The sequence below is a fragment of the Culex quinquefasciatus genome, chromosome 1, assembly GCF_015732765.1.
Source record: "Culex quinquefasciatus strain JHB chromosome 1, VPISU_Cqui_1.0_pri_paternal, whole genome shotgun sequence".
NCBI lineage: Eukaryota > Metazoa > Arthropoda > Insecta > Diptera > Culicidae > Culex > Culex quinquefasciatus.
The window spans coordinates 110,316,764-110,340,571 of NC_051861.1; the positions used below are offsets into that span (position 1 = coordinate 110,316,764).

Here is a 23,808-nt window from a genome sequence, read left to right on the forward strand (position 1 = left end):
AGCGTCAGTGTTTATTTGGTCGAAGTGTACTAATTCATTGGCAGATCTGATTCTAGTTGTAATGTACGACAAGACTACTGACGGACGTGACAGGACGAGGGCCCAGTTTAGAGGTTTCAACATCAACGATGTGCGGCTGGACCACCCTCCCAAAAAAAAAAAAAAAAAAAAAAAGACTTTCAAAATCAAAATAGATAAAAACGAGAAATGCTATACTTAAACTCTGCAACAAAACAAATTCAAAAGTCCAGACATTCTTCCCAAAATCGGCCACCTCGACAGACGCTTCTACCGGTTACAGTTCGCTGCAGTTTTGCGTAATCGACTGACCGCTTATCCAATCTTCTCCAGGCATCTCCGGCACCGCGCTGCAATGTTCCGTTCTTACCACAACAGTCGTGATGATGATGCCTTCCACAACCACTGCACTGACCTTCATTATTAGTTTATTTGCTCTGCGACCTCACCCGGAGGCCGGGCCACGCGGACCTCCTTTTCGGAATCAACAACAACGGCGGCATCAATTTGCGTCGGCGGTTTTCTCAATGCAAGTGGCGGCGCCACAATAATCGTAACAACGTTTTTTTTTTGTTTTGGTGTTTGTTTGTTTTACCTTAATTTATTTCTGCGAATGCGAATTTACTACCCGGTTTGGTTTGAACAAAACAAAAGTAAGACACTCTTGTATTTACAAAGAAAAAAGAAACGTAATTTGTGGTCAATGTTTGCGGGGTTTCTTCTTGGCCGACGGCGTCAACCCGCTGGCGAACTCGGACGTGTTGATCATTCGGGACGTCTTGGCGTAGCTGGCCAGGTCCTTGTGCAGTTGGCCACCTCCGGTGGCCGGTCGCTTCCGGGAGTTTGCCATCGGGCCCGAGTTCGGGCGTCCTTTGGAGAAGTTTTTGCTGTAATTTAAAAAATCTCAAATTAGAAATCACACTTTTCAACTTCCCCAAATTAACCCACCCCTTCTGAGGACCGCGCCCATTCTTTCGGTCCCACTGCTTTCGATGGCCTCCCTCCTGCTCGCCCCCGTCATCGTCCTTGGGTCCGGTGTGCGCCCGCACAAACTGCTTCGGTGGATCGCGCAGGCCCAAACACTTGGCGTAGTGGCCCATGTTGACGGCCCGGATCGCAAACATCCGGCGCAGCTCCTTCGGGAAGTTGGAATAGTAGCGAACCCACGAGACGAAGGCTGAAAAAACGAGGAAAGAATGTGGTCAAAATCGTGGTTCAGTTAGTGATCACTAGATGGCAGTGATAAAATTGGGGTGAATCGCATCAAACATTTCATGCAAGATTGCTTTCAATTTGAGTAATGAGTGCTAAATTTAAAATAAAAGAGCCATAGAATTATTTAGTTTGGTTCAAAGGTTCTAGTAATTTCTATGACATGGTATCAATTCAAAACCCAATAAAAAAATCGGAAAATTTAACTAACCTCAGTTATTTGAGCATATTGTTTCAGATAAAAAAAAATAAAATAATAATGTAAACACAGCAGTTGCCCCGACCCCTCTTCGATTTCCGTGAAACTTTACTCTAAGGGGTAATTTTGGTCCCTGGTCACGAGACCGAGGTCCATTTTTCGATATCTCGTGACGGAGGGGCGGTACGACCCCTTTCATATTTATGGATTTTTACTAAGACAAGTTTTTCAGTGATTTTTATCTCGAAACCTGAAGAGATAGAAATTTGATGGAGTACTCAAAATTCCGAAAAAAACGTATTTTTCATTAAAAAGATGTTTAAAAATAGTTTTTAAATCGCTGCCATTTTTCATTACTTAACTTCAACTGTAAAAAAAATGGGGCATGTCATTTTATGGGAAATTTAATGTAATTTTCGCATCTGAAAAAACCCCAGAAGGGTAATTTTTTATTTAGTACAAACATTTACATTTAAAAAATACTTGTTTTTTTGTAACCTTGCAGGGTTACTTTTTAAAGTTTAACAATGTTCTACAAAGTTGTGGAGCAGACAATCACAAAAAAATATATAAATGATTTTAAGAGGTTTGAACCCAAGTAACATTTTAGGCTTTATCAATGCTATCACAACCGCTATAAAACCTATCAGTCAAAACCAACATTAAAACTACTTAGTCGTAGCAAACTCCCCAGAACCTTGATAAACCCAACTTAAAACCCAAAAGGACCTCCGCAACAGGTTGTTACGGCCTGAATATAAAACCTACATAGGAGTTCACGGCTTTACAACTGAATGCTAAAAACCTCCTTAAAACCTTAATAAAACCTTTGTCAACATGCGTCTTATGAGAATCAGATTTTATTCTGGCAAAAAATAAGTCTTCGTCTTGCCAAATTAAATAATGGAGATGATTGTCAAAATTTTCGATGATTATATGATAGATATTGGAGGTAATTAAAATAATTTCTAAGCTTATTCCACGCAACTCGCTTCATCAAAAATCTTTATTTTGCAATCACAGTTTTTTTAACCCTCTACAACCTAACCCCGCCTTTAGACGGGCTTCGATCTAAAAAATCGCCAAAAATCAATTTTCCAACCGATTTTTGATATTTAAAATGCATTGGAAAGAAGAACTCTTAAAATTTTAGAAAATTTCAGGGTTGGAAGTTTAACTTGTTTTATGTGACTTTGCCATTGTTTTTAAAAATGTTATCTTTTTAGGGGTCAACTTTGGCTGTGTTTTTTACTAACATTTCCTATATTTTCAGTAAAAAGAAGTATGCAGTAATTTTTGTAGTGTCCCAGACTATGCCTCTACGCATTTTTTTGCAATTTAAATGATGATGGTGCGATTCTATGGCAGAAAATGTGAAAAACATGCAAAAAATTGAAAAAGTGACTGTAAAAACATGAAAAAATTAGATAGGCGAAATGTAATTATATTAGATGGTAGAGTAGGCCAAATACACGGGGATGCTTCGGCTGTCATCTGCATACAATGTCACTGAAGCCTAAAAAGTACCAAAGTTTTGGTGTCTAGTGTCAAAATTATGGGGAGTAACATGACGAAAAGGGCGCAAATTCGAAAGGACGAAAATATTTTTTTTCTTTATTTTTGTGTCGTTAGTTAAAATGAAATTAAATGTGTTCCATTATCCGGGCCAAATCGAGACACATGGGGTGAATTGAGAAGTGATTTTAGCAATGGTTTTGCACAATATTTGAATATTTTTTAATTTGTTTCAGTAGGAATAGACACAAAACAACAAAATTAGTTTCTAAATTTGAACTTTTATGTCTAAAAACAGCTGTTCTGACTTTCTTGTCGAAAATTTACCAACACATTCAAACCACGGGGTACCATAGAAGTTGGTTTGTTTGACCCAAAAACATGCTTTTTTGTAAAGCCCCACAACGTCCCTAACAATGGGCTATGCCCTGTTCGTGGACTCGCTCTTAAGGTTTCCCAACAACATGGTTGAGCTCAACCGCCTCAAATTGTAGATTTAAATTAACATTATGATGATCTGTAAGTTCATTGGCCAAATAAGAATTTGCGGAAGACATTTCAGAGGATTTGAAAAAGACACCTGCTGGGAAGCTTTGCCTGAGACCTGATGCTAAACATATATTGTTGTTGGCGGCATTTATGGTTTATTTTAATGAAAAGAATCAATATGAGCAGCAACAGGATTATTTTCCACAAAATTAAATAAGACTTATTATATTTTGATTTGTGACCCTCTGAAATGTTATTACCGAAACAGCGCCACCAATCATTTGGTGGCGGCTTCAGCAAGCTACGTCAGTATCACGGGCCTGGCCAAATACTACCAAAAACAAACATAAACTAAACAAGATAAATGCAAATTAAAATACTAAAAATGAAACAAGAAAAACATAAAACAAGAGAAGTAAAGTTTTTCGTAGAACAAAAGTTGCTCAAAATGACCTCCTGAACACGGGAAAAATAAATATTTTCGAAAAAAAAATTTGGGCAGTAGAGGGTTAATGACACTTTATTTTTTTGAAGAAAATGTTCAAATTATTTTTAAACTTTTATGGCTATGCTGACGATGCCATTTATTAATGATAAATGTGTGTTTTCATCAAATTTTAATAAAATTTATGCTTTTTCATATTATTTCTGCCAAGATCACCAAGATCAATCACATTCAATCAGACCACGCGTTTAGCGCCATATTTGAGCATTGCTATTTGGCTGCGATAAATGCTCTTTTAGGAGCTTATGCTTTTGAGTGAGCTTTTTGCATGCCTTAGGCACTTGACAGCTACAACACCCTTGGTTTTAAAGAAGCATGCGATAAAACCGTTTGGCATGACATTGCCATCTAGTTTTCAAGCCTCTTTTAAAACTTTCATAAAACCTTATAAAAATCCAGTCGGCTTTTACTTTTACCAGGTTTTATGTCCGAGGCAAAGAACCTTATTAGAACCTATTAATTAGCTTTTGCTTATTGGTTGTGGTAAGTGCCCAAATAAAACTATTAAGCAATCAAGATGCTACCATAAAACCGTAATAAAACTAGGTGGTGGCTAATTGGTGAAAAATGTTACTTGGGCATGTTCTTTACGAGTTATTAGAATTTTACGAAAAAGTTTGTTGAAACACGATTACACCTGTTCACCTCAATTATTATGACAGATCTAAAATTCGGCATTCAGCCTTTTTTACCAGGTTTCATTTGAGTTATTCTTAAGAGGCAGTATTTGTAGATTCTGCTCGGTTTGTTCTAGAGGTCGTATCGAGGTGCTCCGATTTGGATGAAACTTTCAGCGTTTGTTTGTCTATGCATGAGGTGAACTCATGTCAAATATGAGCCCTCTACGACAAAGGGAAGTGGGGTAAAACGGGCATTGAAGTTTGAGGTCCAAAACACATGAAAAATCTTAAAATTGCTCGCATTTCCGTAAAATTTCATCAATTCCAACTCTCTTAGATGCATTCGAATGGTCTTTCGAAGCCCTTCAAAATGTGCTATAGACATCCAGGATTGGTTAAACTTTTTCTCATAGCTTTTGCAAATTACTGTTAAAAATGGATTTTTTTAAAACCTTAATATCTTTTTGCAACAGCCTCCAACACCCATACTCTCATAGGTCAAAAGATAGGTAATTTCATGGACTTTAAGCCTACGGTATCAACTTTTGGCCAATCGCAGTTTTCTCATAGTTTTACGATTTTTCTAGAACAAACATTTTACAACGTTAGTTTTGCCCTGTAGGCCAAGAAGACGGCACTTTTGGTCTCAATTTTGTCATATTCGGAATCCTCGGTCAATTTCACGTAAGTTAGAAGTATTGGAGTTGTAATTTTGATTTTAAAAATAATTAAATAAAACATTTTTGAAAAAAGAAATAGATCTTATTTACCCTATGATCAATACGTCAAATGCTGTATCAAGTAGGCGAAAACTTGTTTTACCCTTAATCCGACAAAATTTTAAATAATATTTTAATTAATTCTAAATGGCATTTTTTCCAATCAAATTCAAAATTCCAACACCTCAATCTAATGTAAAATTTTCTGAGGATTCCGAATATGACAAAATTGAGACCAAAAAGTGCCGCTATGGCGGCCTACAGGGCAAAAACTAACGTTGTAAAATGTTTGTTCTAGACAAATCGTAAAACTATGAGAAAAACTGCGATTGGCCAAAAAGCTAATACCGTAGGCTTATAGTCCATGAAATTCCCTAACTTTTGATCTATGGGAGTATGGGTGTTGGAGGCTGTTGCCAAAAGTTATTAAGGCTTTAAAAAAATCAATTTTCAACAGTAATTTGCAAAAGCTATGAGAAAAAGTCAAACCAATCCTGGATGTCTATAGCATATTTTGAAGTGCTTCAAAAGACCATTCGAATGCATCTAAGAGAGTTGAAATTGATGAAGTTTTACGGAAATACGAGCAATTTTAAGATTTTTTATGTTTTTTCGACCTCAAATTTCAAAGCCCGTTTTACCCCATTTCCCTTTGTCGTAGAGGGCTCATATTTGGCATGAGTTCATCTCATGTATAGACAAACAAACCCTGAAAGTTTCATCCAAATCGGAGCACCTCGATACGACCTGTTTCACATCGGTGAAAAACTCGCTCTTAAAAAAATACTTTGAGTATTGAAATTTTCCGATAAGGCCGTTGCAAATATTTTTCGAAGTTTATGTTCGCCCCTTCAAAGTTGGTCTGAATAATCAGGGGGCAAAAAAATATTTTTTCGGAAACCTTTGAAATTTTAATGAAAATTAAAGTTTAATCAACTGAAAACCAGTTAAAATGCATTTTCCCGCGTTTATAATCATATTTAGCATGTTTGAACTCCTTTGAAAACATTTTAAATTTTTATGAAATACCAATGTACAGTCTCACGTAAAGTTTTTTTTTTTGCGAAAAAAAATCCGTCAATACCTCCATATTTTCAAAACTAATGATTGGAAAACAACTGTACGCCTGTAAAATGCATTTTAGAACACCTTTTTCATCCAAATGTTGTAATTTCAATTTTTATATTTTTTTTTGTTTGCCTCGGTTTGCGAATTCCCGGCTTTTTCCCGATTTTCCCGGTTTCCCGACTTGAGTGGCCACCCTGTTACATGTCAAAAAAGGTGTTTTAACCCTTTCAAAAAGTTTTTTTGAATAATGTCATAAATGAAGTCGCTTTTGACATGTATTGCCCTTCCTGGAATTTTCTGAAACGATGACATAAAGAAACGTATACCGTCATCTGGGGTAACATTGGGTCTGAGGGTGAGATTGGTTTATACAAAGTGTTGAAATTTCTATGAATCAATCTCACCCCCAGACCCAAATGAAAATTAGATTATTTTTTAAGGCATGATGGCCTACAGTAGCAGAACGTTGGACCATCTAATCACAGCACAAAAAAATCTAAATCTAAATCGTTTAATGAGTTATCATTGGTTACTGCAAAAACATCAAATTTTTAGCAGAAAAAAAATCATTTAAATTTTAATGTAAAATCATTTAATTCTAGCTTAGTGACCTTTTTTTCATTGTCCAGGTTTGCTTTCAAAACATTGATGATTGAATAAGTATAAGTTGGAAAACAACTTCTGAAGAAATCTTTAAGAATATAAAATAGTAAAAATCAAGTTTTCTGAGTTTTACTAAATTGCCTTATGATAAAAATTGTTATTTTTGAGTCATTCGAACTACTTCCTTTATTGTAATAAAATTCGAGAAAATCAAACAAAATCATCACTCAAAATCTTCACATGTAATTGAAAAAATAAGAAAACTGCAGAAATGACTCATTTCATACAAATTTGTAAGACAAGTACTGCCCATGTTCGCATAAATGTCCCATATGCAAAAACAGCAAGCTGAGAAAACGCAAGGCAAGTTTGTCCCACACATAAGGCTACGTGTTAAGTTTTCACGAAAAAACTGGATTTCCTCCTGATTTCTCGAACAAAGTACAGGATGTTATAGGCTCTTTTGAAAGAGCACGATTTTGAACCAAACCGCATTAATAACTCAAAAGTGATGAGAATGCATATGGGACATTTATGCGATCATGGGCAGAGTATGCGTTTAATGTGAATTACAATGCAAATATTTTTCAAGGTTTTTGTCCCTAAAAAAATAAATAACAAGCCATAGTTTCAATATTTGAATGCAAAAAGTGCTTTAAAATACATTTAACACTAGTTCAATGATTGCAAAATTAGTCTTAAAAAATGTAAAATTTGACGAAAACAAAATTTTCAACGAAAAAATTTTTTTTGCGATACTAAAGAGCGAACATTTTCAAAAAATCAAAAGATTTTTAAATCAACCCAAACATGCTAGAAATGATTCTGCACGCAAGGGAATGCATTTTTAATTGATTGATTGAATTTTGAAGCTTTTTGAAAAAAAAAAACATTTTTTTGCCCCCTGATTTTTCGGGCTAACTTTGAAGGGGGGGAGACAAAAACTTTAAATAAAATTTGTACCAGCCTAATGGTCCAATAAATAAAAAACGCTTTTTGGGTGTTTTTGAAACCGCTTTGAGTCAGGGGCATTTAAAAACACGCAAATAATAAAAGTTTTGTTGATAATTTCTGACCTTTGAAATAATACTTTAGAATTTCAAAACCAAGTAAAATTTTTCCAAAAAATATTATTTGAGAGTTAAAAATTTTCTCACAAAAAAATCCTCTCTCCAATCGTCACCACAATCCCACAAGAGTCAAGTACTAGGCACCACTCTCTTCAAGTGTGGAAGTCAACAAGTTCAAGAGACCCTCCAGACTTCACCCCAACCCAGACGACGACGAAACCTCAAGAATCGGTAACAATTATTTTGCCATTTGGCCGCCACCGTCGTCGATTCCTTCAAGGAGAAGACTCTCAAAACAGATTAATCAAACATTTGAATTGAATGTAAATTTTCCCCCTTTCCCTGCTACTGCTGGTAGAATAGAGAAAGATGAGGGGTGCCGTAATTAATGGAAGTTACATTTAATGAAGGGAAATATTTTTCCACTTTGGCACCGACGACGGCGACGACGACGGTCGGACGGAATATCGATAAATCGTCGCCGTCACGGATTTGGTCATTTGACGGTGGTGGTGGTTTCCTTCAAGTGGTAATTGAATTTGAATTCTTGGGGAGATTTTGAATTGAATACCTACAGTTTCTTATGGGAAAATGTCGGGAGTTGATTTGTGAATTAAAGTCGATCTCTTCGAAGTGCGTTCTCTAATGGATCGTTAATGACGCTAGGAAATGAATGGGCGATTGAAAGGATTTTGTGGCCAATTTTTGGTGTTTGAAGTGAGATTGTGTGGTTTTTGAATCGAAACTTGAGAAATTCGATTCTAAGTTGAATTTAATGTTTCCAAAAGTAGCGTGAGAAAGTAATGAGAAGATTTTTTATAGGAAACTTCTGTGATTTTTTAAACAATGTAAAGATTTTAAAATTATGATTTGTTTTAATCTTATCAAAATAAATTTTTCAAATTTGTTTTTGCGCGCGACGCGTCGAAAACCCCGGTTTCATGTTAAAAAAATTATATCTCCGAATCGGAGCGGCCGTGGCTGACTGGTTACGGTGTTCGCTTTGTAAGCGAATGGTTCTGGGTTCGATTCCCATCTGCTCCCAACGAGAAAGTTAAGAACACATAAATTTGAAATGATGAATATGAACGAAAAATCAAAGTCGCTCGAGGCGGGGTTCGATCCTCCGTCCTTTGGATTGGTAAGCAAAAATGCTAACCACTAGGCCATGACGACTTGGTGAGCGTGGACTGGAATTAGGAATACTGTTACAGAGAGCGAGTTGTGACGCTATAACCACGGCAAATAGTGTCCAGGGCATTCGTGGAAATACAATGTCCCATCCCAGAGGGTCCCGGAGTACCAAACCTTCTTAGCATGGTGCTCCCAACGAATACAACCAAAATCTCGGAGCGTATGGTGGTGTGTCCCCACGCTTCTTCCTCCCTGTCGATTCAGAATTGTGTTGTTGTTCGAACACTCAGTGCTCAAACTCAACCCAATTACGAGTCATCTCTGCGAGACGGCTTTACGCAGTAGGCCTGGCCGCTTTAACGCTTGTGATGTTTCAATGCATTTCAATGCAATGGCGCACTACAAATGTTAATAAATGACAAGAAGAGTGATAGGCGTCATCTAACCTAAGGCACTCTCCAGGATCCCTTCGAAAGATTGGCTGCGCTAGGGTCTGATTAGATTAGATTAGATTAGAAAGGTCCTATAAGCTTTTGTGTTTCATAAGTTTATAGGACCTAATCAAAAAAAGTCTAGAAATGTTATTAATCAATTTGGCAAAAAAAGACTGATACAACTTGTTTTGTTAATACAATTCAAAAAATTGTCAAATAGTTGAAAATTAGGTAAATTATGGTTTAGAATTATGGTCCCCATGCATATTTCAATATTTGAGCGTGAAAAATCCCTAAATCTACTTAGGACTTCTAAAAAAAATAGTTACACAATAAAAAAATATCCACTTTTTTGTGTGAAACAAAAAATGGATTTAACAAAATAACCATTATTTTTAAATCTAATTTTTGGATATGTTTCGATTACAAAAAATGTCAACCTTTGAGGCATGGCGCAAGGTGATCAAAATTAATTTGGCAGTGTTACCATTTAAAAAAACATTTTGTTCAACGTGAAAAAAGTCGAATTTCAATCAAATTTTCAATACATTTTCCAGGATGCCCTCAAGAGACTGGCTGCGATAGGTTTAGATTAGATTAGAAGTAAAATCAAATTTTCAATCGAAAAGAACTTCACATAAATGTTGATATCGTGCACCAATTTCAAGTTACCTGTAGTAGTTATGCTTGATCTCTGAAAATATATTTTTTTAGAAAAGAACGCAACATTTCCTGTAAATTTGCACCAAATGCATTAAAGGTTAGAGCTGAGATACAGCCTCTAAAAAAATCCACAAGAATAACGAGATAAAATGTATCGTTAGTTTTTTCCTATCTCCCAAGTAAAAATATTTTCTAAATTTTCAAATCTCATTGAACATTAGAACAGATTTTCTTCATTGGATGTGAGACAAAAGGTCAAAAATGAAAAAAAGTCTTAATCGAAACTTTTGTTTTGAAAGATTCAATATTTGACTTTTCTTAGACAGTCATAAACAAATCAAACAAACCAGGACCGTGGTGTAGGGTAAGCGTGGTTGCCTCTCACTCAGTCGGTCTGGGTTTGATCCCAGAAGGTCCCGGTGGCAAATTTTGAGACGAGATTTGTCTGATCACGCCTTCCGTCGGACGGGAAGTAAATGTTGGCACCGGACTAACCTAAAAAAAAAGGTTAGGTCGTTAGCTCAGTCCAGGTGTAGGAGTCGTCTCCCTGGGTCCTGCCTCGATGGAGTCGCTGGTAGGCAGTTGGACTAACAATCCAAAGGTTGTCAGTTCGAATCCCGGGGTGGATGGAAGCTTAGGTGTAAAAAGAGGTTTGCAATTGCCTCAACAATTAAGCCTTCGGACACCTAGTTTCGAGTAGGAATCTCGCAATCGAGAACGCCAAGGCAATGCTGTAGAGCGAATAATTTGATTTGATTTTTTTTATTTTTTGTAAAATTTAAAACTTAAAAATTCTAAAATGTAAAAATTTTATTCTCAAATTTCCGGAAGAAAATAATTGTATCTAAAAAAAATAAATTATGCATTATAAAAATCTGAAATTTAAATTCATATATTCTTTATTTTTATTTTTTTCTTGTATAATTGTAGAATTTCAAACCATAAAATATAAAAATTCCGAAATGTAAAAATGTTATTCCCCAAAATCCCGGAAGTTTAAAATACGAAAAAAAATATCTAAAAATTCTAAATTATTAAGCTATCGAACTCCTAAATTATAAAAAATCTGGTATTAAAATTCTAGTATTCTTAAATACTCATACTGTAATTGTAAAATTTCAAACTACAAAATACTGAAATTTTAAAATTCCAAATGCAAAAATACAATTTCCCAAAAAGCCAATAATTTTTAAAGTCCAAAATAATTTAATCTTAGAATCCTACTCTATTAAACTCTCAAACTCCGAATTTATAAAAATCTGTAATTATAAAACTCTGGACTTCTTAACTTCTAAAAATATCAGATTCCTTATTTTAAAATTATGAAATTCCAAAATTCTATTATTTTAAAATTGAAAACTCAAAAATTATTGAATTCTGAATTGTGAAAATGTTATTTCTAAAAAAAAATCCGGAAGTTTAAACATTATAAAATTTATTAATTTTAAACCAAAAAAATGAGTAAATTTTTATAGTACGGAAACTCTAAAATTTTAAATTTATTAATTTATTATAAATTTAAAAATTCTGTGTTTCTTAAATTTTTTTTTTAATTCTGAGATAATTAAATTCTTATTTTTTTTTTGGTTCATAAACTCTAAAATTAAAAAAAAGTTCAGTTCTGACGCACTTAGATTTTTAAACTGTGAAATTAAAAAATCGAAATTTCTAGAATTATAAAATTGAGAAAATCTTATTTTGTATAAATACGGTACAAATAAGTCGTAAATCACTAAAATAGTTTCATTTCTGGAAATAAATTTTGAAAAGCTTAAAATTTTGAGCACAATCGGTTTATGGTGCAAGCTTTCGAAAAAAAAAAAAATGTTGGAAAATTGAGTTATTTAAATTTGAATGTGCACAAAACAGTCAAAAAATTGCCCCTAAAAATATTTTTGACCTCATTTACCAGCAGAAATTGTAAATCGATAAAAAAATCTCGTCTCCTACGCCACAACCAAACAAAAAAGTTGCAAAAATGGTGGGTTTGACGAGTTGTTTTTGAATGAATACTAAATTTTTTTAAGAACGCATTCGTTCAAGTATTTCACAAAAAAAAAGAATTTTCAAAAAAAATCAGGTTTTTATTCTCGAGCCAAATTTTAATCGAAAGAGCGCTGAAAAACTTTCACGAATCATTTTCAAAGATTTCCGAGTAAAACGTTTTCCCAGAAGCAAACCTCAAACCTTTCTTTTGTAAGAAAGATAAAACGCGATTTCACTCCGAACATCGCTGAAACAATAGCGAACCTAGCGGTAAAAAACGTCGTCGAATTCCTCAATTGAACAAAATCTTGCATGAAATGTTTGATGCAATTCGCACTTCTTTCATTACTGCCATCTAGTGAGCAATAGCAAAACTAATTATTATAAGTCCAAGTTTTGAAATCTCATGCTTTTAAAATTTCAAAATAAGGCAAATGATTATATCATAAAAGTTTCCTAAAAAAAAGTTTAACTGCTTTTTTCGCGGCAATACCCATCTAGCCCTTATGTTTTCAACAGTAATTAAATTCACCAGAAACAACAACTGCCCAACAATACACGCCGGGAAGGGTGTCACATAATTCGTTTGTCACATTTGCTAGAGGAGGAAATTTGACAAACGAAAAAAATCTCCCGCTGCGCGGAAAGTGCCAAAGCGAAAAATGGAAGGAATTATTATCAATTGTGTTTCGAAAACAAAAAAAAAGTTTGGACACTTTTGCAGGGTTGTTACGGGAAAGTTGAAAAAAAATCCGCGCCAGATCCGCGCCGATCCAAAACCAAATCCGCGCGAAATTCGCGCCATATAAAAAAAGAAATTTACGACAAACATAGATAGAAGAGAGTAACAAATACTCAGAAAGCATTTGGATCAGTACCGTTGATCAGTTGTGGATTCAAATCCCACCTGCACCATGTGGAACCTTTTTCGCCATTTCTGGAAGATTACTAGCAGTTGTTGTAACATTTTAAATATCTTTAAAAACAAATTCAGGAAAAAAATTAAATTTTAAATTCAAAAATTTTAACACCATAAAATATAACAATCGCAGCATTTTAAAATCAATTGATTTTGTACTCGATAATTCTCGCCAAAAATTTAATCCCGAAAAACAAAACACGAAATTCCTATTATTTTCTTATCTAAATTTCTCTAAATTAAAATATGACTCCGAAAATGATCCGAACTAAGAAAATGGCAAAAATTGTGGTATTTAAGAATTTGAAAATTAAATAATTTAATAATTTAATAATTAAATAATTAAATAATTTAATAATTTAATAATTTAATAATTTAATAATTTAATAATTTAATAATTTAATAATTTAATAATTTAATAATTTAATAATTTAATAATTTAATAATTTAATAATTTAATAATTTAATAATTTAATAATTTAATAATTTAATAATTTAATAATTTAATAATTTAATAATTTAATAATTTAATAATTTAATAATTTAATAATTTAATAATTTAATAATTTAATAATTTAATAATTTAATAATTTAATAATTTAATAATTTAATAATTTAATAATTTAATAATTTAATAATTTAATAATTTAATAATTTAATAATTTAATAATTTAATAATTTAATAATTTAATAATTTAATAATTTAATAATTTAATAATTTAATAATTTAATAATTTCGTATTCGTATTTCTTTTTGCGTTTTTGAGTGTGCAAGTTTTGGAAATTTCAAATTATGAATTCTATATTTTTTTTATTTGAATATGTAAATTCCTGAAATTTTCAAATAATTGAAAAATAATTGATTTCTTATTTTTTTTTAATTTTAAAATTACATTTCGCTTTTAGACGGAGATTTTGTCAGATTGCTAAGTGGATTTCGTCATGTTGTGATAATTGGGAGTAAAACAAATTCTACCTGAATCAGAGTGGCAACAGAATCTTTCAATTTTTCTATAAATCAAATTTCAAAATTTATATTTTAGATTGATTTTTTTTTAAATCTAAAAAGTTTTATAGCTTCAATTTTTTTAAATTCTGTAATATTTCGAATGTTGTAATTTCGATCTTAATAGAATTGTTATTAATGTGATCTTTCATGATTTATTGTTTGCTATATTAAAAAATGCCGAGCTAAAAAAAATCTAAGGGTTAAATCCTATCCGAAACATACCCTAATGTGTATATCTTTGGAAAAAGTTTAAAATATTATTCTGAAGAGAAAAAAATTAATGTATCCTGTGAATGATAAGAGAAAAATATTTAAACCAGGTAAGCAAATGTTTAAAAAATAATGAGTTGTAATGTTATGTAAAATTGATATAAGAAATCTCAATACATTTAAAAAAATAAACGCTCCTTGATGATTATTTCGAAGTTTCGTATTAAGAAAAAAAAACAATCAATAATTTTCAGAAGAAAATTTTCTACATTAACTTCTTAGAAATTGATGTTTTTGCACTTAACGAAAAAGATTTAGTTTATTTAATTGCTTATAATATTTTCCTTTGTAACTTTAAAGAAATTCTATCGTTCTCAATTATTTTATTTATCAAAATTGCTATCCGCGCGAAATCCGCGCCTGAACAAAATTAGCCAGCAAATCCGCGCCAGATCCGCGCCGTCCGTAACAACCCTGCTTTTGCCCTCCGGCCAGAACCGCCAAAATCCATTCATTCATTATTATTAGCCAAAATTGAACATTTGAGCACAATCGGAGGCCGCCCAACTTGGACGGCGCGAATTTCGCCTCTGGTCAAATTCACATTTTTGCCAATCAAAATAATAACATTTCGTTCCTAAGCTCGACGGGGGAGGACCGGGTCGGTTCGTTTAAATATCGGATTTCTTAGTGGTGATGGCTCGTGCCAAACGGGGCTTCTTTTTGTTGACGCTACTTTGCTTGTAATTTTGGTATACAATAGTGGGCAAATCAGCAGGAGGGGTAGCAAGATTGTGTCAATAATTTGAATAATGGTTGGATTTATAGATCAATAATGGGTTTGGATAATTGCCAAAAGATGGCAGCAGTTTGAAATGCAGGAATTGCATCAAACATTTCATGCAAGATTGCGTTCAATTTGTAATTTGAGCTTCGAATTTCAACTAAAATGACAGTTTTAAGCAAATATTTTATTAAGTATCAGAGTCAACATCCTCTTCCAACCAAAAACCAGAACGAAGTTAGTCAAACAATCAGGACACAGCTTGAAACGGTACACAACAATAAAAACCTCCTTTTCTCTTTCCCCCTTTTCCGACTTTAACCGACAGGACCCTTCTTCTTCTTCTCCCTTGCACACCAAACGACACATTTTATTGTCGTGTATTACAATTGGTTTTATGCATTATACTCTTAATTTCATTTCCTCCCCTAATTGGAAGAGATATGTGGCCCAAACCCAACCGAACTGCACGACACGACACGACATCCAAATCCTGCAGGATGGAACATTTGCGCAGGACGAGAGATGTAGAGAGAAATCTGGCACCCCCTTGTCGACGGTGGCCAATTGAGAAACAAATCCCACTTTGGTGTTTATATTATCGTCCCCGGGTGGGTAAAGCAAACTTTCGAAAACGAGGGTGGCAAATTGTGGTGGTGATGGGTTTGAGAGGGAAATTAGCACCGTAATTTGTGTTGGTCAAGTGGGACATGGGAAAAAATGTTTGTTTTTCGAATAGTTTTTTTTTTTTTCTAGGCCAATGCAAAATTTATATCAAGTTTTATCTAAAAATCAATCGGTCAAAAAAAATGATTGCTAAAAATTTTCTGATTTTTTTATCGATTTGGTGTCTTCGGCAAAGTTGTAATGGCCTCTTCGGGAAAAAATAGGTACAGTCATGCCTCGGTTAAGCACGGCCCAGTGCTTAACTGAATCACAGAGCTTATGGGATTTCGGCTATATGGGAGACATTGGCTTTAATCGTATGAAAAATCGTGCAAACATCAAAATATTATAGTGTTTTGGAATCGCGATGATGTCAGCTATCCATTGAAATTATAATTTCATGAAAATTTTCAAAAAATACTTATTTTTCCTGTATTTTGAAAATACATTGTTTCTCGAAAAAATACTCAAAATTATTGTTATTGCAACATGGGTATCAAATGATTGGATTTTTTTCATACATTTCGAATGTAATAACAACATATTTTGAAAACACTCAGAATTTTCACAAAACTACGATTTTTCGAACAAAAATCTCAAAATTTATGTTTTCACAATACGGTTATCAAACGATCAGGATTTTTTCATACAATTCGAATGTAATACCAACATATTTTGAAAACACTCAAAATTTTCACAAAACTACGTATTTTTGAAAAAAAATACTCAAAATTTCAGTGTTTACAATATGAGTATCAAAAAAATCATTTTTTTTCAAAAATACGTAGTTTTGTGAAAATTTTGAGTATTTTCATTTTTTTCATAACTTTCGAAATGTATGAAAAAATCCCGATCGTTTGATACCCACATTGTAAAAACGGAAATTTTGAGTATTTTATTCGAAAATACTTAGTTTTGTAAAAATTTTGAGTATTTTCTAAAAATGTTGTTATTACATTCGAAAAACCTGATCATTTGATACCCATATTGCAATAACAATATATTTTTGGTTTCTTTAGAGAAATAAAATGCATTTTCGAAATACAGGAAAAATACGTATTTTTGTGGAAAATTTCATGAAATAATAATTTTAATGGATAGCTGACATCATCCCGATTCCAAAACACTATAATGTTTTGATGTTTGCATGATTTTTCGTACGATTAAAGCCAATGTCTCCCATATAGCCAAAATCCCATAAGCTCTGTGCCTCGGTTTTGCATCCCCCATATGCGGTGCTAAACCGAGGCATGACTGTATACGGAAAAAAAATCCAATTTTAATATTTGACTTTTAATCACTCAAAGTTAAATTCCCAGAAAAAAAGGCATCTCCTAAGCCATAGTGTGTGATGGTTAGAAATCAGGTTTAGAACGTATGATTTTTTGAGAAAATCGTGGAAAAAATCAAAAACCTCGACAAACAAATTATCAAAAATCATCTTTTAAGCAATGTAAAATTTGCAATCGAAAAGTACTTTACATTTTTTTATAAAATGTACCGTTTTCAAGTCATAGCTCTTAATTTTTTTTGCATTTCAATAATACTTCTTAAACGAAAAGCATACCGGAAATTTTTTTGTGGAAAATCTGAGATTTTTTTTCTTTCTGAGACTTTGAAAGATGGGGAATTAGTTTCTCAAAAAAAATCCATAATGTTATTTTCGACAGAAGATAAGTAAGTTACAGACGATTCAAGTTGCAAATTTTGTCATGCACAAAGCGAGCTGTCAAACTTTGCGAGCGTTTTTCTTTGAACACCGAGTTGATTTACAGGTGCCACGATATCTCGAGATAGGATAGACCAAATTGGCCGAAATTTGGGGTGAAGACTCGAAAGACATATCCCGTGTGCATGACGTGTGCCCGATCTTGAAATTTTACATTTTCTCAAAATACAAAAATAAAAACTAACTTAATCCACCTATGTGGATGGAGCCTTCCTCACTCATTACCAACAATGGCTGTACACAAATTTCATCTATTATTTAGATCCGGCTTCGAAAAAGTACATCAATATCACTTAAGTGGCCATATCTCGAGACAAGGTTGCCAGATCTTCAACGTTTTGGAATCATTGGAAAGGTTTTTTGATAACCTAACCAACGATGGGTCGGATGATGGATCCGGACATAGTTTACATACATTTAAGTGAGATCCGGCTTCCAAAAAGTACAAAAATATCACATAAGTGGATAAATCTCGAGACAGGGTTGCCAGATCTGCAATGTTTTGGAGTCATTGGAAAGGTCTTTTGATTACTTAATCAACGATGGGTTGGATGATGGATCCGGACATAGTTTATATGCATCTAAGTGAGACCCGGCATTAAAATTCAAGCACTCGATTCGCAACTTTGACACTTTTTTATACGTAACTTTTGAACTACTTATCGGATCTTCAAACAATTTTAATAGTGCAGTATGGGGCACCAAACCGGAACGAATGCAACTTGTTTAACTCAAATCGGATCAGCCAGTGCCGAGAAAACTTGGCAAGAATTTTGAGCACCAAGGAGAATACGCACACACATACACACACACACACACACACACACACACACACACACACACACAGACATTTGTTCAGTTTTCGATTCTAAGTTGATAGGTATTAGGGTGGGTCATTTTTTTCGAAAGTGCTCGGATCCGACTGAAATAAGGTTCATCTTGTAGAGGGTACCCATAGGGACTCTCACACCAAATTTGAGCTCATTTGGTTGAAAACTGGCTTGTCGCTCGGGGGTTAAAGTTTACATGGAAATTACTATGGGAAATGAGTGATTTTGCTTCAAACGCTCCTACAAGCTAAGCGACAAACTTTAGCCCATACTTACACTAGGTAGCCGTGTCGGGGTGGTCCAAGGAACATTTTTCTCTAAGGGTTCATGGTCATCCGTTCAACCCTGAGCTTGCGCAAAGCCGAAACATCCGGCGACGCCGGAATCCTTCAAAATCCCAATTTTAACGGTCGACGCATGCTACGAAACTATGAATGAAGCATTGGAATCACGACGCTAAACGTCAACATACTAAAATGGAAGCACAGAACAACGGCTTGCCGTCGATTTCGCTGCCCACCGGCAAATGCATTGCAAGTCGGTGTCCGGAAGTGCGCTACAAAAAAGTGACCTGACGAGCTGGCCACGCCAGAGCGGCAGAATCTGAGTGCGTACCCGCAGACGCCAGTTGCTGTTTCAGCCGAGAAAGCTTCAAGTTGGGGTAAGGAAATGCAGCAGCTGCAGGATGCGAAAAAGAAGGTCTTAAAATCGGTAAGTTCAATCAAATGAGAACATGAGAACCTTAAAATAACCGTCAATTTCGCAGTTACAGATTGGCGAAATTTTACACATTTTTTAAGGAAACACCTCAGCCGGAACGGGTCACTGAACCATCACCTTACGGACCTCCCGGAAAGAAGGCAGAAAAAAAGTATTTTCAAAATTGACCGCTCGCTGCCTAACATCGTGGACAAAATGCGCGAACAACCGGCAGCGATCGATGTCCAGAGAATACTGGAAACGTGTGTTCCCGGGACGCAAACCGGCTGTAGCTAGGACTATCGTGTACCGTGCAGTTATCTTGGTCAAACCCCCCTACATGATGGCCATCAACATATCCGTGCGGGATGTGGATCGATAAGAGTAACTTCCAGGACGAGGATCGTGAACCGGTGATGGAGGTTTTGATTTTGTCGCGTTACACACGGAATAGAAGCTACGAATGTAGTTATTATTTTTTGGTTAAAATAAAAAAAAAAAAGCTGAAGCAGTTTGTCCAAGAGAAGCGATTTATTTTATTGTCTTTCAAGCGGATCAGTTTCTAAACATCTTCCTCGACTTCCCCCAACAGTTGCATCTGCTCTCGCTTGACCTTCTGGATGGCGGCATTCGTGGTCGATTCTCGTCAATTCTCACACGGCACATTTGCTCCCGGACTCGTTACCATTCTGCCGGAATTGCATCGACGTGTGATAAAAGAGGTCAACTGTCTGCCGACGGGTTGAACAAGGCAGAAGGTTCCTTATTCTTCCATTGATGGATCTTGTCCAATCGCCATTATCCACTCCTTATCTTGCACAGACATTCCTCGCAACAAACACTTCCCGTGCCACTGGCCTCAGTCCAAATTGTTCCGGAACGTACCACCTTATCCCGCTATTTACCGGAACCGGAATGCACGCAATGATGCGAACTATTCTCGGTCAACACTGCGGCCACTAGCCAATGGCTGAGCTCCAACAGGGGATTCGCAATTTTGTGGAAAGTGTGTTGACGTTTAGCGTCGTGATTCCAATGCTTCATTCATAGTTTCGTAGCATGCGTCGACCGTTAAAATTGGGATTTTGAAGGATTCCGGCGTCGCCGGATGTTTCGGCTTTGCGCAAGCTCAGGGTTGAACGGATGACCATGAACCCTTAGAGAAAAATGTTCCTTGGACCACCCCCGACACGGCTACCTAGTGTAAGTATGGGCTAAAGTTTGTCGCTTAGCTTGTAGGAGCGTTTGAAGCAAAATCACTCATTTCCCATAGTAATTTCCATGTAAACTTTAACCCCCGAGCGACAAGCCAGTTTTCAACCAAATGAGCTCAAATTTGGTGTGAGAGTCCCTATGGGTACCCTCTACAAGATGAACCTTATTTCAGTCGGATCCGAGCACTTTCGAAAAAAATGACCCACCCTAATAGGTATACATGAATATAGGTCTACGAGCTGTTTTTCAAAAGTTTATTTTTCGAGCAGGCTTATAGCCTTACCTCAGTGAGGAAGGCAAAAAAATCGATTTTTTATATGAAAAACATATTGAATGTTTGACCCTTTTGAAATGTTAGTCTTGATTTAAAAAAAAATATTGTTTTCGAAAAGGTCGGAAAATTTCACGAATGTGTTAACATTGAAAATCGGATCAATAGTCGTTGAGATATCGAAATTAGAAAATGGTGGATTGTTTGGGTAGGACTCAGAAAACTTCAATTTTCCTGTTTCTTTTCCTTTAAGCCGCTGTATATCAGCAACCCAAGGTCCAATCTTCAATGACAATCTTCAATGAATCTAAAAATTTCAGTCTTCCACAATATGGGTATCAATTGATCGGGATTTTTCCATACATCTCAAATGTAAAGACAACATTTTTTGAAAATACTCAATTTTTTTTCACAAAAATACGTATTTTCGAAAAAATACTCAAAATCTCAGTTTCTCACAATATGGGTATCAAATGATCGAGATTTTTTCATACATTTCGAAAGTAAAACCAACATTTTTTTGAAAATACTCAAAATTTCCACAAAACTACGTATTTTCGAAAAAAATACCCGAAATCTCAGTTTTTCACAATATGGGTATCAAATGATCGGGATTTTTTCATAAATTTCGAATATAAAACCAAATTTTTTTCGAAAATACCAAAAAAAAATACGTATTTTCGAAAAAAAACTAAAATTTTCAGTTTTTTACGATATTGGTATCATACCAGCGGAATTTTTTCATACATTTCGAATATAATAACAAAATTTTTTGAAAATACTAATTTTTTTCACAAACTACGTATTTTTGAAAAAAAAACTAAAAATTTCAGTTTTTTACGATATGGGTATCAAATGGTCTGAATTTTGTCATACATTTCGAATGTAATAAAAAAAATTAAATACTCCCTTTTTTTCACAAAGCTACGTATTTTCGAAAATCAAAACTCAAAATCTCAGTTTTTCACATCAATCATTGGGTATCAAATGATCTGGTTTTTTTTTCATACATTTCGAATGTAAAACCAATTTATTTTTGAAAATGCTAAACATTTTCACAAAATTACGTATTTTTGAAAAACTACTCAAATTTTCAGATTTTTACTTTACTTACTTTACTTTTACTGCTCGTACAACCTCCGGGTCATGAGCTGTCTCCAGATGCGTTGCCATCTAACTCGGTCCTGGGCTGCTTCTCTCCAATTCCGTTGCGGAACTCCCACACTTTCCAGATCTTCCTCCACTTGGTTCAACCACCTTGCACGTTGCGCCCCCCTCCGCCGCGTTCCAACCGGCTCCGAATTGAACACCAACTTCACCGGATTGATAGTCTGGTTCGGTTGGCGCGCATCCAGCGCGTCCGGCATTCTCGCGACGTGTCCGGCCCACCTGATCCGGCCAGCCTTGGCGACCTTCCGAATACTTGGCTTACCGTAGAGTTGCGCCAGCTCGTGGTTCATCCTTCTCCTCCATACAGTGTTCTCACGCACGCCGCCAAAGATCGTCCTAAGCACTCGCCGTTCGAAAACTTCAAGCGCTTGCAAGTCCTCCTCGAGCATCGTCCACGTCTCGTGCCCGTAGAGAACGACCGGTCTTATCAGCGTTTCGTACATGGTGCACTTTGTACGCCGGGAAAGATGACCAGACCGTAGGGTCTTGTGGAGTCCGTAGTAGGCACGACTACCGGTGATGATGCGCCTCCGAATTTCTCTGCTGCAGTTGTTGTCCGACGTTACCAACGATCCGAGGTACACAAACTCCTCCACGACCTCGAACTCGTCGCCGTCGATCGTCACGCTCGGTCCTATGCGAGCCCTAAGGGACTCGGTTCCTCCTGCCAACAGATATTTCGTCTTCGCCACATTCACCTTCAATCCAACCTTTTCTGCTTCCCGCTTCAATTCGGTGTACCGCCTGGCCACCTCCTCGAACGTCCTGCCGACAATGTCCATGTCGTCGGCATAGCAGATGAACTGGCTGGACCGGTTGATAATCGTGCCCCGCATGTTGAAGCCCGCTCGCCTCATGACACCTTCAAGCCCAATGTTGAAACAAAGGCCGGAGATACCGTCGCCTTGTCGCAGTCCCTTGCGCGATTCGATCGGGTCGGACATAGCACCCGAAATCTTCACGCTGCACCGTGCACCATCCATCGTTGATTTCACCAGTCTGATCAGCTTCCCGGGAAAGCCGTTCTCGTGCATGATCTTCCATAGCTCATCGCGATCGACCGAGTCGTACGCGGCTTTGAAATCGATGAATAGGTGGTGCGTCGGGATCTGGTACTCGCGACACTTTTGGAGGATTTGGCGTAGCAAAAAGATTTGGTCCGTCGTCGATTTCCTCCACAAAACCGGCTTGGTACGTCCCAACGAAATCCTTTGCTCGCTCCGACAGACGACAGAAGATGATCTGAGACAGCACTTTGTAGGCCGCGTTGAGAATAGTGATGGCTCGATAGTTCTCACATTCCAACTTGTCCCCCTTCTTGTAGATCGGGCATATTACTCCCTCTTTCCACTCCTCCGGTAGCTGTTCTGTGTCCCAGACCTTGACTATCAGCCGGTGTAGACAGGCCGCCAGCTTGTCCGGGCCCATCTTGATGAGTTCAGCACCGATACCATCCTTACCCGCTGCTTTGTTGTTCTTCAGCTTCTTGATGGCATCCTTAACTTCCCTCATCGTGGGTGCTGGCTCGTCCCCGCCGTCCACCATACCGCTGACGTCGTTTCCCCCGTCGCCCTGGTACTCCGCCTCTGGGCCGTTCAGGTGCTCGTCGAAGTGCTGCTTCCACCTTTCGATCACCTCACGCTCGTCCGTCAAGATGCCTCCGTCTTTATCCCGGCACATTTCGGCTCGCGGCATGAAGCCAGTCCGGGATTGGCTAAGTTTCTTGTAGAACTTACGCGTTTCGTTGGAGCGATACAGCTGTTCCATGTCCTGGCACTCCAACTCTTCCAGGCGGCGCTTCTTGTCCCGAAAGAGATGGGTTTGCTGTCTTCGCAACTGTTTGTACGACTCCTTGTTCCCACGGGTGTTGTGCAGCAGCCACTTGTCCCGCGCTGCTTTCTTCTCGTCCCAAATCGCCTGACATTCCTCGTCGAACCAGCCGTTCCGTCGAACTCGGTCCACGTACCCGATGGCGCTCGATGCCGCTGCGTTGATGGCTGCTTCCATATGGCTCCAGCAGGCCTCCAGAGGGGCTTCGGCGAGCTCGCCCTCGTCAGGCAACGCAGCTTCG

General features: G+C 36.4%; 1 protein-coding gene across 1 annotated transcript in view; it reads right to left on the bottom strand.

Annotated features, from left to right (window-relative positions):
• Positions 1 to 580: 580 nt before the first annotated feature.
• Positions 581 to 23,808, bottom strand: part of LOC6051486 (probable ATP-dependent RNA helicase CG8611) — a 28,198-nt gene continuing 4,970 nt past the window's right edge. Inside the window, exons 3-4 of the mRNA XM_001867886.2 lie at positions 967 to 1,195; positions 581 to 905 (exon numbers count right to left, since the gene is read on the bottom strand). Of these exons, the coding sequence (XP_001867921.2) occupies positions 719 to 905; positions 967 to 1,195 (416 nt within the window). The 3' untranslated portion in view covers positions 581 to 718. The remainder of the gene's footprint in view (positions 906 to 966; positions 1,196 to 23,808) is intronic.